At 53.3% G+C, this 13,414-nt stretch overlaps 6 protein-coding genes across 6 annotated transcripts; 3 read left to right on the forward strand and 3 right to left on the reverse strand.

Moving 5' to 3' along the window:
- Window positions 1-802: 802 nt before the first annotated feature.
- Window positions 803-1,495, forward strand: LMH87_007871 (uncharacterized protein; the record flags this gene model as incomplete). The annotated part of the gene is made up of 3 exons (XM_056200487.1): window positions 803-991; window positions 1,045-1,337; window positions 1,396-1,495. 3 exons carry the CDS (start codon window positions 803-805, stop codon window positions 1,493-1,495), a joined length of 582 nt encoding a protein of 193 aa, XP_056057741.1.
- Window positions 1,496-3,503: 2,008 nt separating this feature from the next.
- Window positions 3,504-4,565, reverse strand: LMH87_007872 (uncharacterized protein; the record flags this gene model as incomplete). The annotated part of the gene is made up of 1 exon (XM_056200500.1): window positions 3,504-4,565. One exon carries the CDS (start codon window positions 4,563-4,565, stop codon window positions 3,504-3,506), a length of 1,062 nt encoding a protein of 353 aa, XP_056057742.1.
- A 513-nt stretch (window positions 4,566-5,078) lies between these two features.
- LMH87_007873 (uncharacterized protein) lies at window positions 5,079-6,672 on the reverse strand (the record flags this gene model as incomplete). The annotated part of the gene is made up of 4 exons (XM_056200511.1): window positions 5,079-5,168; window positions 5,234-5,640; window positions 5,700-6,090; window positions 6,157-6,672. The coding sequence occupies 4 exons, from the start codon at window positions 6,670-6,672 to the stop codon at window positions 5,079-5,081; spliced, it is 1,404 nt and encodes a 467-aa protein (XP_056057743.1).
- A 647-nt stretch (window positions 6,673-7,319) lies between these two features.
- Window positions 7,320-7,839, forward strand: LMH87_007874 (uncharacterized protein; the record flags this gene model as incomplete). Its single annotated transcript, XM_056200522.1, has 2 exons — window positions 7,320-7,765; window positions 7,824-7,839. The coding sequence occupies 2 exons, from the start codon at window positions 7,320-7,322 to the stop codon at window positions 7,837-7,839; spliced, it is 462 nt and encodes a 153-aa protein (XP_056057744.1).
- A 1,692-nt stretch (window positions 7,840-9,531) lies between these two features.
- Window positions 9,532-11,547, forward strand: LMH87_007875 (uncharacterized protein; the record flags this gene model as incomplete). The annotated part of the gene is made up of 6 exons (XM_056200533.1): window positions 9,532-9,556; window positions 9,700-9,769; window positions 9,855-10,063; window positions 10,116-10,706; window positions 10,758-11,395; window positions 11,452-11,547. The coding sequence occupies 6 exons, from the start codon at window positions 9,532-9,534 to the stop codon at window positions 11,545-11,547; spliced, it is 1,629 nt and encodes a 542-aa protein (XP_056057745.1).
- Window positions 11,548-11,834: 287 nt separating this feature from the next.
- On the reverse strand, window positions 11,835-12,440 carry LMH87_007876 (uncharacterized protein; the record flags this gene model as incomplete). Its single annotated transcript, XM_056200545.1, has 1 exon — window positions 11,835-12,440. The coding sequence occupies one exon, from the start codon at window positions 12,438-12,440 to the stop codon at window positions 11,835-11,837; it is 606 nt and encodes a 201-aa protein (XP_056057746.1).
- Window positions 12,441-13,414: the final 974 nt, after the last annotated feature.

Genomic DNA, 13,414 nt, shown 5'->3' on the forward strand with positions numbered 1-13,414 from the left:
GCGCGGCGCAGCGTTTGAAACGGAGCTGGCACACCCTAGAAATGTATGTCGGCTGTCATTCGTGAGAGGGTAAAACGTCATCACAGCAGCCAACAGGGCATGTTGCTCAAGGCCTCGTAGAACAGCACATGTGCAACAAGTGCAGACATATCGTTGGTCTCTGGCCAGCGAACTTTGCCTTACTACGTCGACTGTAACATTTCTCCGACTTGTAGCACCTCCGTCATCATGCTGCAGGCTGGTAGTCCCAAACCAGAGCTGGCCATCTCAGCGACCTGATACTTGAGGCTTTCTCAGCTCATGTTTTCAAGAAGAAAACACCATTCAGATCTGTTCCAAGGCTATTTATATATTACCAGAGAGTCCATGACTTATGCCCGAATTGGTGCTGAGGTGAGGCCTTCGTTATGACGTCACATCGCGACCTGCCCCTATGCCTGCAACGGCTCGGAGAAACCTCTGCGAAGCAGCAGCAAAGAACGTGCACATTGACGTCCCAAAAGAAATGATCCTCCGTCAGTAGCCCAAGAACATGCTATCATCTTGGCAGTCTGACAACCAAGGTGGCCAGTTCTTGGCTGTTCGCGCTCACAGGCTCTTTTTGCGCCCGGTCTGGCTTGGCACCGGGGAATTGGGTCGGGTTTGGCGTCATCGATGGAAATAAGGCTGAACAAGTACCGAAGGCGAAGCAATCTATCTTGCAAGCTTCGACTGAATAAATTCTCCTGAAAACCCGCCCGGAGCGGCTGGGCTCATCGGAATATTCTTCTTCATCTTCAAAAGCAACCAGCGCCATTGAATCATGTCTAGCAATCTACTCCGAACGAATTTCGGGCATTACCCATTCATCAACAATGCATATACGAGATTCAGATACTGGGGTATTGTTCGCTGGGTGGTTGATCTTGCAATCTTAGGCTTTGCAATCCCCGTTCTTGCCAGAAACCCGGGCCACGACCTTCTGATCGCGTCCGCCTACTCTGTCGGCGCCGTGGGTTGCCTCCGATCCTTGCCTCACTTCATGATTTGCTAACGCTACAGCAGGCCGGCTTATGTGTGGTGCTATTTGTACCTCTGATTGGGCCGCGATCGCAATCCGACCCGCGACCTTCAGCCTGGGTTATGCCTGCACTGGCCATAACGCAGGTGGCACTCATTCCAGCGGCGGCACTCTTGATCAAGGGCTATAGCAGCCGTGACGGACGCTACTCGCGACGGGATCTCTCTGCTGGCTCGGAAGGCTTGGACAAGCGGATATATATCAGCCACGGCAGCTTCAGCGGGAGCCTTGAACAGCGATTGGCGCTGGTTGGTGGTTGCTGCTGCATCGCATCTGTGTTAGTTCAGTCCTGCACGTGTCCTCAACAGAAAGAGGAGAACTAATCCATACAACAGAGTCGCCGGCATTGCTCAGCTTTATTACCTTTGGAGGATTCATAGCCAGGCACGTAACGAAAAGATGATGGCAAATGGGACGATTGAGACGGTGGAATAAACAGTCTCGAGCCGGATGTTGCACAAATAAAGACTAATACCCAGAATACGAAGCAACGCATCTTAAATAGTATGCTTATGTTTTCTCATTAGCGTCGCATACGATAAATATTGTCTACACACGCTGATGCGATAGCTTGAAACCCGTGAGTGAAGCGCTCAGGCAACCGTTTTGCCCCAACGTATTCGCCACCGTTTGCTGTGCATAAAATGCACAATTTTGGGCCTTGGCAAAGCGACCAGATGATGAACACAAAACAAAGCGGCAAGGGAACTTAACTACCTAGTCGGTGCAGCCACGCCACCAAGCCACCAGCAGTGGCGACTGTCCAATCCAGCAGCCCAAATGGAGACTGCACCACCAGTTCCTTACACTGCAAATTAGTGCAAATGTTTTTGGTCAAGAAAAATGCTGCTGTCAGGGCGCAGAGCCGCGTTTGGCGTGCGTAGCCTCGTTCAATATGTCCAGTTTGAGTCCAGCCTGTCGCTGTCTCCGGTCCAATGGTCGCCGGCCAAATGGTCGCCGGCTCACGTTCGTAACATTAGGCGCCGAACCCAGCATCCGAATGATGCTGGTCAGAATAGATGGCTAGAATCACTTGATTTATGGTTTGTTATTTTTGTTATTATCGGCGCGCATATGCACGGTAAATTACACCATGTCTCCTGCATATTCGCCACTCTCGATGTAGCCTGCCGAGGGTAGGTAGGGGGGTGACCTGGTCGCATCTATTATTGCAGCTCTACTTATATGAAGGCCCCCCCATGTCAAACCGTTGCAGCATGCATATAAAAATAAAAATACACTGAGGACAAAAAACTGGTTTTACTTGCTGCATATACGCGTACTTCGTGTGTACCATGGTGAACCAGTCCGGGGAAGACATGTCAGTGGCGCCAGGCCTGCAGTGCAAGGGGGCAGTGAGGAAACAGGCGCATAAGGCGACGATAAATTAAATTATGCAAGCCGACGAACCATGTTTCATTGTGAGACTGTAATAGTACGCCTTATCAATCATGGCGCCATGCCTGAATCTTGCCTGCGGAATTATGCCCGCTCAAGATGTGCCGACCTTGGGCGTCTGAAAGTGTCTGATCGAGGTTTCACAGGTATATTGCGACTGAATCGGGGCGTTTGGTTTACTCTCATTAATTGGATTGTATTTTTGACTTGATTTTCGCGCTTTTTGCGGGTAAGCGGATAAACCTGTCACTAAATGGTGTTGTCGCAGCTGCGTTTTCAGTGATGAGCCTGCTGTGGACATCACGACGCTGTTGGATACCGCTTCCTGGCAGGACTGCAAAGGTGTTCCCTCATCAGGAAGAATCTCAGTACTCGATGTCCTAAGGCCGGTATTACCCGCATTCTTTAGCCTCCCTCGACTGTTAGATGGAAGTATTCGCGCACCTCAGACTCCAGGTTGCCCGGCTGGGCACTGCTCTGGTCTCCAGGCACTGCGAGTTACAGCGCGATACATGTGAAAAGCTGATAATAGAGCAAAAACCTCTTCGCGCGTGGATAGCAACATTGTCAAGGTTACGTAGAACTACAGGCGATATAATTGCGTTTTCGTTGATTGCCCATGTGTGTAGCTGTAGCAGAAATGCGCGAAAGCTCCTGACGACCTAATGAAGTGGTGAGGAGCCACAGGGCCAGTGAAAAAAGCATCATCACTCTTCCGTCTCGTATCAGCTCTCAATCCAGATGCTTCGCGTCGTTGATTTCATTTTCTTAATCTGGTAGCCGGGAAAATTACTGCCCTTTACCAGTCCTGCTGTAAATGGTTTCCCCTACCCTACACCAGTGGTCAGCAGCAAGTCTCACTACCGATAAAGCCCGTGCAAAAGAACGTCCGAATTTTCACCATGGCAATTAAGCAGTCAATTCTTCATCCCTATTATTGAACCAGTTTATGTTATGATTCGTTGCACCAGCACAATCGTTATCAATCACCGAGAGAACAAGTAAACATTAATATGCAAGAGTCGTCTATTGAACACACGTCTATCTAGTGCAGAGACATTGGTACGCGTTTCGTATAATCGATATTTGACTTGTCCGCCTCCAGCCTGTCGGTGGTTGTGCCAAACAGGCGGTCCCAGACACGCGTCTGCTTGCCATAGTTGAAGCTCTTCTTCCAGCCCTTGCGGTGGTGCAGGTCGTGGTCCTCGAGCGCCAGCTCCATGCCCAGCACGCCGAGCACCGCAGAGATGGGCGACGGCACCACGCCGTGCACGCGGAGGCCGCAGTGACCCCAGACCTCGGCCCAGGTCAGATACTCGAAGCAGATCCACCACTCGTAGAAGCCCAGCCGCAGGCCCACGGCCGACAGCGTCAGGTACGTCAGGAACGGCACAATCAGGATCTCGATGATTTCCTGCTCGTCGTCGGCGAAGCCAGAGTGCACGGCGGTCGGGTGCTTGGCCAGGTGGTGCGTCCGGTGGTACTTCCACAGGCCCGGCAGCTCGTGGCACGCGCGGTGGTACGAGTAGAAGAAGAAGTCGAGCACCACGCCGTAGAGGCACAGCTTGGCGAGGAACGGCGCGTAGGTGCTCGTGTCGCGGAGCGCCTGCAGCGGGGAGACGGCCGGGTCGTACGTCAGGAACGCGGCCATGGCCATGCGGAACCCCATCGTCTTCTCCAGCTCGCCGATGATCTTCCACGCGCCCGTGTTGGGGATGCCGTCGCGGGCGACGTCGCCGTCGAGCACGCCGTGCTGGTAGATGAGCCCGCGCAGCAGGCGCACCTCACGCACGGCGATGAGCTTGTACGCCGTGTAGTAGAAGAGGGCCGCGGCGATCTTGCCCATGGGGATGCCCGTCAGCGAGACCCACGCCTGGTGCAGGAGCAGCGGCACCGCGGCGTAGACGAGGATGTAGCGGTGCTGCGACCACGCGGGCATGAACGGGATCTTGTCCGTCTTTGCGAACTTGGGCGGCGGCTCGTCCGGGTAGATGGGATACAGGCGGAGGTAGTCGACGAGGCGCTGGGCTCTGTTCCACGTCTTGGGATCGGCCTTGGGCCAATCCGCGACCATGGAGTGTTGGTTGTGTTCTTGGGCTCTTCCCATGTTGGCCGACTGTTTTCTGTGTGCCTCTATGATTCAAGTCAATTCAAGCCAGATCGAACTGTGACGGCTGCCAGTTATATATCTTCTGCAAGGTTCGATCCAATGCGGAGGGCGCTAGACGCTAATCCGTCGCCACACTCCGCTTAGCCGAGGGAGGCGGCCGAACAAATTGGCCCGGCGCTGCGCTCGGGCGGTCCGATTACTCTACGGTAACGGAATGCTCACTAAAAACTGCCGTGAAACTCTGCTGTCACAGCGGCCGATGATCCGGCACGTGTAAGTCAAACGGAAAGCAGGTGAAAAGAATCACCAGTGAGCGCGGTTTCTGAATTTATCTTCTTGATCGCTATTCCACTATATATATTTCGCGAAGTAGTGAAATGATGCTCCGGCATTCTAGGACCGCCGCAACCCGTTCACTAGCCTATGCCAATTCCAGCTATGCTCAGCCCTGATGGCCAAAAGTGTGCAATCAGATATAAACGCAGCGATGCAGCCAAAAAAGCATGGTCTCTATCCGGTAGAGGCCGAATCCTTTGGGGGCAGAGTTGCGAGAATGGCACAATGTGAGTACAAGGCCTTGGCCCGGGCCTCGTTGCCGTACTAACATGGGAGAGTTAGCGTGCAAAAAAAAAGAACCCCTTCGATCTATGGGGCTGGAAACTTACCGCTACGTAGATGAGTTGGAGCTGAGCATGAGTTGGCGTCGTGAGCCAATAAATTGGGCCGTCACTGTAGGACCCCCAACGTTTGTACATCTTGTAATGGTCTCTAGTCTCTTCCACTGAACCTCCTCGGTCTGCCATGATGCCGAATTTTTTCCCAATGATCCACTGTGACGGCATCTGAGCAGGCACCCATTTTTCGTTGTATTTGTTATCCTCAACGCGTTCTTTAAGGTAAGGTCGAATGTCATCGTCCATTTTCAAGATTGGCGATACCGTAACATGGATGCCGAGTGCCTTAAGAATTTCCCAGATAGCTGCATCAGCGCCCTTCAGAGTCGCAGGAAGGGGCGCTTCCTGACTGTCGTTGTAGGCGTAGGCGTGGGAGCACCAGAAGCCCAGCGTGCCGCCTACAGCGTCACGAGTCAGCACAAGTTGTCTGTGTAATGTTGAATCTAATGTAACGCACCGTTTCCAGAAAAAGGGTCTTGGTTGACCATTCTCTCGATGGCGTGGTACAACGGCAGGCGCGTCGGGTCCAGTGTCAATGAATTGCCCGTCAAGCGCCCGGCCCCATGAACCGCGAAGAGATTGTAAGTAAGCGTGAGCCGGTTTCCGCTAGAAACATGCATGACTTCGTGCTCGCAGTCGCTGTAAAAAGCTGCCCACTCGATATGCATAGTCTCGTCCCGATCGGCAAGCATGCTCCAATCAAAGGTCGTCTCTTCACCTTGGTGGCGAACTTTAAGCTGCCCGCCCCGGTGCTCCACGGGGAGACAAACGACGAGAGACCCAAATTGTGTCGGGGAACGAGGCGTGTCAACATGAGCCTTGAACATGCCAGATGGGCCAGAGTAAATCTGGAGAGAGAAGAGTCCGCAGTCAGTACTGTCGGTAAAACGAAATGGCTCTACTAGACCACTCACATTGAGTTTGTAGAGCTTCGCATCTACTGCTCGCCGTGTTGTCGAATGGCCGAAGCTCGGAAGAAGCATTTGCGCGACTATGTCAATGATTCCAGTCGAGTATGGATCGAAAGTGCTGCAAAACGCGTCTGGATTCATCTTTAGTGCCTTGCGATACGTCTCGTCATAAACATCTTGGCCTTTCAAGCCAAAAGTCGCTGGTTGGCAATCTTTGATCAGACCGCTAAGGGCATCGCGATCGGCTTTCTGGGTAGCGGGAAGGGTCACTTTGCGACGACATGGAGAGTCGTCGGCATGCGATAGTCCACTCATATCCCATCGGATCGTGACTGGAGCCGATTGCCGCGGCCGTGTAGAGAAAGAAGTCGATGGTGATGCCTCGCCTTCGCTCTCAACGGTGGGTGTTGCAATGGGAATCCGACCACCGCACGCGTACAAGTGCTTTTCCTCGGCCAGAATTTTTTTCAGTTCATCAAGGGCTGGGATGGCTTGGGGCTCGGGCTCGGGTGAAGACATGACGATTCGATTAGCCTCGATCTAGTGTGTGCTGTTTTGTTCGAGAGTAGTTTGGTCAAGGCTTTCAGGAAAAGGGGGATGGGCTATCTATCCTTTTTATATCCATCCTTCTTATCGTTGTAAATCCATATTAGGCAACCGAGGTATGTGCACGTTCACGGTTACACAACTGGGCCGTGGTGTTTGTTCACGGTCGAGGTGGTGAGACAGCGACGAGAATGGCAGCCAGTGCAGACCCTACAGTGACAGCGGGCGCAAGGCAGCAATGCCAGGGTTGCGCGCAGAACTCATCATGCCTGCTGTGCGTTTTCCCGCCTGTGTAGCATTGCAGTTAACACCAACCTATTTGTCACAAACCCGGGATTGATAGACGGAGGATGCTTTTCCGCAATAGCCATTTTGATGCTGAAGGATGTAGTCTCTGGAGCGCGCCGTTTGTTGCCAGCTGGCAACAAACAGTTGCCAGACGTTTTGCCCCTCGAAATGCGTTCTTTCCGGCCCATAAAGTCTTTTACGAAGAACGACTCTCGTTTTTCGTTTCTCGTTTCTTCACAGTCCTTCATTTACGCAAATCGTTGTTATAAGCCTGCGCCATGGCCGACCAGCTGGTTCGGTCACTTGCGAAGATTCACAGCAAAATTCACACGATGGGTGAAACAGAGAACGAGAGAGTCAGCAAGCGTCTCAGCTCTTCCAAAGCACCACCAATAAAGCACCCCAAGCTTCTGCCAAATCCTCTGCTCCGCCAAGTCCGACGACGACCGGCACAGCTAAATCTGTCCAAGACCATCGTGGCACCCAGTACAGGTCCTCCTGCCTCTGCAACTACGAAGCCACCAAAGATCATGTCGGTTCGGGACAGACTCCTTCAGGGTATCTCGATGGATCTTGGCCGCCTCCAACAGAATCCTGCTGCGTTTGACCGCATCTTTCCACCGCACAGGGCCGCCACCGCGACCAAGGGCAACTCGAAGCGCGCTTGCCAGTCAACAGAGATGCTACTCGAAAAACTCCATGCCGGGAGCAATACAGATCTGGACGACGAGGAAGAAGAAGAAGAAGCTGGGCAATTCGAAAGGAAGATGCGGAGCGTGTGGGTTCAGACTACGTTAAACGCGACCGTGTACTTGGATTGCTCACACCAAACGCAGAAGAAAACATAGCTAGAGGCTGCAGGTCGCGCTTCAGCTGTCCACCTGCGACCAGCTGCCGCTTGAGAAACTCCCGGAGTCGAGCCTCTTTTCGCAGAGGATGCGTCGCCACGGCGCGAAACGGTCGAGCCGAACGCCATCGTCCTTGTCGCGCGAGCTGTGATGCTCAAATATAGCAGCAGCAGTGAGTTTTCAACCGAGTACAAGTACTGTAGGACATCTTGTCAATAGCTTGAAATGGAATTTGCTTTAGCTACCGGTAGTGACATGGCGGAGATGTAGTTATTTACTAGTCCACTGGGGAGAGCATTGCGCCGGAACGGAATCTGGCCTAAATACATGTTGATATTTGGTCGTATACTCTCATTGGGGTGATTAAGATCGCAGGGCGCCGACAAGAGTATCTGATAGCTTCACCAGCTCGAGCAAGCCCAACCTCTTGGTCTAGGCCACGGGCAATGAGGCTGCAGAAGTGGACAACGAGTCTGAATATGCAAGTGGATGATCGGTCTTCCGAAGCAGTGGTGATCGGCCTGGAAACAGGGGCTAAACGGCAGTGCGCAGACTACGGGGTGCCGATGCGGCGGTTGTGGTTGGCGCTTCGTTGCTCATGGCTGCATACCGGACGGCACGTCGCAGTGACACGAACTTGCCTACACGTTCGCATCACGACAAGCAAGACGCAAAGGGCTCGATGAAGCACACATCGCTCTGCGCTACGATCCTGATGATTTGGGTGCCTGGTTGTCCATTGAAAAGATGGAGGGTACACATGTGGCCCATTGAGGAGCTACGCCTCGGCTCAAACGGTTCGCAGACGAGGCACCGGCCATGCGGCAGCGGGCTAACGTTGGAGAAATGGCATTCGGCGTGCGGAGGTGAGCTTATAGCGTAAATTTTGGGGGAGCGGAGGGCGCGTGTCAGATATTTGCCGAGCAGAATGCCTCTTTGGGCATCTCACGTAGCAAGCTGGTTACTGTAGCGGGTAAGGCGCTGAGGTAATCCGCGATGCGATGGCGTTTCGTATAGCGGGAGTACAGGGGGCACATGTGATGGTTTGGGGTTGGAAAAGAGGACAATAAATTGGAGCATTGAGTATAGCAAGCTAGATATGATTATCACAACTGTCGACAGATTAGAGTTGTAGATTGGGGATCAGTGAAGCTGAATGCGTAAATCCTTATCGTGGTAGGCGGTCGCGGCGTTGCTGAGGTTCGAGGTACCCCTGCGGCTTCCTTGGGTGTAAAGATACTTCCTGCACGGACAGGACTGAGTGAGGGGACCCCAATTTCGGTCTTGTGTGGGCGGGCCAGCAGAGGCCAGCGGCCAATAGCAGGAGGCGCAGGGCTGGCAGCGCCCCAACAGCCCTGGGTAGATGGAAGCTGCTGGATCTGGCGGGCTAGGCTGCCCATGTACCTAGCGTCTCGCTTTTCCGCCAAAAGCGCACCAAAGAGCTGACGGGTGGTACCTCACATCAGCACCCTGTTGGCAGCGCCAGCACCGCCTAGCAAAGGCAGAGGTCGTGATACGGCCCACCCCAACTTTTATCCGCCTTCTCCTGCAAAACCACCCCTCCACGACCCGTCACCAGCTACCTCCCTGCCTTTTACATATCTTCACTGCTTCTCCTTGTCGCGTGTGTTGGTCCTCGACGTGCCCTTGCTTCCTCTGAAATCTCTTCCCCCAAAGAAGCACACATTCGCCCAACATGCAAGCTCCTGTTGTGGTTATGAGTACGTCCCACCAAAAATATCCTTTTTGCACCCCCCGCCTCCGCCGATTCCAGCTTGCTGCCTGCGCCGCCTTTTGCTTCGGCTGAGCGCCGCGTGCTAAGACAATCAAAATACAATTGGTACTGACAATCTATCCTCGGCAGACACCAATGCCGGTGGTGAAAGGCAGACCGGAAGAAGAGCTCAGCTCTCCAACATTGCTGCCGCCAAGACGTACGTGACGACGACCTCAACAGTGCACCGCCACTTTGCCTACTCGACAAATTCGGTCCATATCGCTAACCAGAAGCGCTAATAGGGTTGCCGACATTATTCGATCATGTCTCGGTCCTAAGGCCATGCTCAAGATGCTGCTCGACCCCATGGGCGGCATCGTCCTCACCAACGACGGCCACGCTATCCTCCGCGAGATTGAGGTTTCCCACCCGGCCGCCAAGAGCATGATTGAGCTCAGCCGCACACAAGACGAGGAAGTCGGTGACGGTACCACCACCGTCATCATCCTGGGTACGCAGAGCTCCACGCATCCATATCGCATGCTCGTACTGACCACCAGCAGCTGGTGAGATCCTTGCCCAGGCTCTCCCCCAGCTTGAGCGCAACATTCACCCCGTAGTCATCATCTCCGCCTTCAAGCGCGCCCTCGCAGATGCTCTCGAGATTATTGAAGAAGTCTCCTCCCCGATCGACGTCAACGACGACGAGGCCATGGCCAAGCTCATCTCCTCCTCCATCGGCACCAAGTTTGTCAGCCGCTGGATGGACCTGATGTGCAACCTTGCCCTCAAGGCTGTCCGTACCGTCACCTGGGAGGCCGGCAACGGAAACACCGAGGTGGACGTCAAGCGCTACGCACGTATTGAAAAGGTGCCCGGTGGCGAGATTGAGGACAGCCAGGTCCTCGACGGCCTGATGCTCAACAAAGATATCACACATCCCAAGATGCGCCGGCGCATCGAGAACCCCCGCATCGTTCTCCTCGACTGCCCCCTCGAGTACAAGAAGGGCGAGTCCCAGACCAACATTGAAATCTCCAAGGAGGAAGACTGGAACCGCATTCTGCAGATTGAGGAGGAGCAGATCAAGACCATCTGCGAGGCCATCATTGCCGTCAAGCCCGACCTGGTCATCACCGAGAAGGGTGTATCTGGTCAGTAACGTCACTTTTTGTCCCAAAATTATGCTAACATTTATCAATTAGACCTCGCCCAGCACTACTTCATGAAGGCCAACATCACAGCTCTCCGCAGAGTCCGCAAGACCGACAACAACAGAATAGCCCGTGCTACAGGCGCCACCATTGTCAATCGCGTCGAGGACCTCGTCGACTCGGACGTCGGCACCAAGTGTGGTCTTTTCGAGATTGAGAAGATTGGCGACGAGTATTTCACCTTCCTCACCAAGTGCAAGGACCCCAAGGCCTGCACTGTCCTGCTCCGCGGTCCCTCCAAGGACGTGCTCAACGAGATTGAGCGTAACCTGCAGGACGCCATGGGCGTCGCCCGCAACGTCATGTTCCACCCCCGCCTGTCGCCCGGTGGTGGTGCCACCGAGATGGCTGTGTCAGTGCGCCTGAACCAGCGCGCCAAGTCGATTGAGGGTGTTCAGCAGTGGCCTTACAAGGCTGTTGCTGATGCCCTTGAGGTCATTCCCAGAACTCTTGTCCAAAACGCCGGCAAGAGCCCCGTCCGTGTGCTCACGGATCTCCGCGCCAAGCAGGCTGAGGGCAAGAGCTCGTGGGGTGTAAACGGCGACAGCGGCACGATAGTGGACATGAAGGAGTATGGAGTGTGGGAGCCGCAGGCGATCAAGCTGCAGAGCATCAAGACTGCTGTCGAGGTAAGCTTTACTGCCCACAAAACGCGAGTGAAGGAAGATGTGCTAACATGCCCTAGTCTGCCTGCCTGCTGTTGAGAGTCGACGACATTTGCAGCGCCAAGAAGCTGCAGGGCGGCGCCCCTGGTGTTGGAGGCGGCGGTGTCGACGAGTAATTCAACTGCACAAGAAAAAGAAAAAGCCGAGAAAAACAACAAGTAACGAAAATTAAACAATGCCAGAGAGAGATAGACACACAAGAGGGGATAGAGAACGTGGGTAAGATACCCGGATACTGTACGAGACAAGGCAGGGCCATGTTGGCGAATAGATATCAACGGAAAGAAGGAAAGAAGGACTTTCGGAGATGCATACTGCACAGATGCGGGTGGTGACTGATGTTGGTAGTATGGGTATCACTGTATATACAATCTATCTCGCTTTTGGGTTCATCTGATCTATTTTAATCGTCGTCGTGAATGACGAGTCCTGGCTCTGACGCAGCCGCAGTCGCATTGCCATTTTCGCTCGTAATTTCATCGTCATCTCCCCGATCAGCGACGACCCGCGCCGGCTTAATGCCCTGCCCATTCGTCGTCGTCCCATCACCTCCCTCACCCCCGCCACCGCCAGCTTTGCCCTTTTTCGCCTTGCGCGCCTTCATCTTCTCCCTCCGCTCCCTATTCTTCCTCGTCTTCTCCTCGTCCCGCTTCTCTCTCTCCGTCTTTACCCTCAGAAACACCTCCTGGTCCGTCTCGCGCTTGACCTCTGCGTCCATGGCCCGCAGGCGCTCGTACTCGCGGCGGCGCGCCGCCTTGTACACGTGGAACTCGCCGGAGCCGGCGCCCGCCGAGGAGCCCTGCACGTTGGTGACGATTTCGGGAGGGCGGCTGCCGGAGTTGGTCGGGCGGCCGTCCGAGGGGAGGCGGATGTCACGGTCGGGCTTGGCGAAGAGCGCGTCGAGGGAGGCGGCTTGCGCAGAGGTCGGGGAGAGGGCGCGGCGCTTGGTGGGACGCTGGGAGCGAGGGTCGGCGGAGGTTGGGATGGATTCGGGGACGTCGGCGGACATGTTGCTGATGTTACTGTGTGTCTATGCACGCCTTGGCTCTGGATGTGTGGTTTTGATTTCGGTTCTTGGACAAGAGTTTGCGACTAGGCGGAGCGCTGAGAGGACTGCGATGGCGAGAAACCTGTTGGAATGCGCTGTTGAGCGAGGTGTCGACTGAATGGGTATTCGAAGAACTCTTTGGTTGTTGCAGTCGGTGATTATGAACGAGGTAGTGAGCGAGATTGTAAAAGGGCTATGAAGCTGCAAACGTTGAGGGCTGCCTTTTGTCAAGAGCAAGCCAATTTAGCGCTGCGCTCACCAAAACGACCTGCAGCTTTGGTGCCTGGATGGCGTGCATGCGACCCGGGGTCATTATGTAAGCGACTGCATAACGCGGTGTAATCAACTAACTCCAAAGTAGTCTGGCAAAAGGTGGTGGAGAAGAAGAAGAAGTTGATAGCCGAAACGGAGAAATGATGAATCAAGGATCATTTCCATCAACTGGAATTAAAGGAAAGTGGATTGACGGTCTGTGGTGAGTGTTGACGTAGTATTGCCGCAGATCTGCTCTCCATCTACACCACTGTAAGTGACCCGACATGGCGATGGGGCGCGGTAACGTCGGCCACCTACTTAGGAACACCCCCACCTAGGAACACCCCTAACACGTCTTTAACTCTCTATTAACTATATTATAATAATTATAATATCGTATATAATAATTATTATTATTATTAAGCTATTTTTTATTATTATTTTTATAAAAGATAAATATACTAAATAAGACCTTTAAAATACTATATAAGATATTATTAGTAGTATAAGCTAATCTATAAGTATAAGGTATTAAGGAATTCCTTAACTAATACTTATTAGCTAGCTAAGAGGAAAGTAATTAAAAAAGGAGGCTTTTAAGTTAATATAATACCTTTTAAGTGCTTAAAAGATATATTTAGCTAGCTAAATCCTAACTTAAGACTCTATTAGTAATATAC

This window comes from Akanthomyces muscarius, assembly GCF_028009165.1.
Source record: "Akanthomyces muscarius strain Ve6 chromosome Unknown contig_15, whole genome shotgun sequence".
Taxonomy (NCBI): Eukaryota; Fungi; Ascomycota; class Sordariomycetes; order Hypocreales; family Cordycipitaceae; genus Akanthomyces; species Akanthomyces muscarius.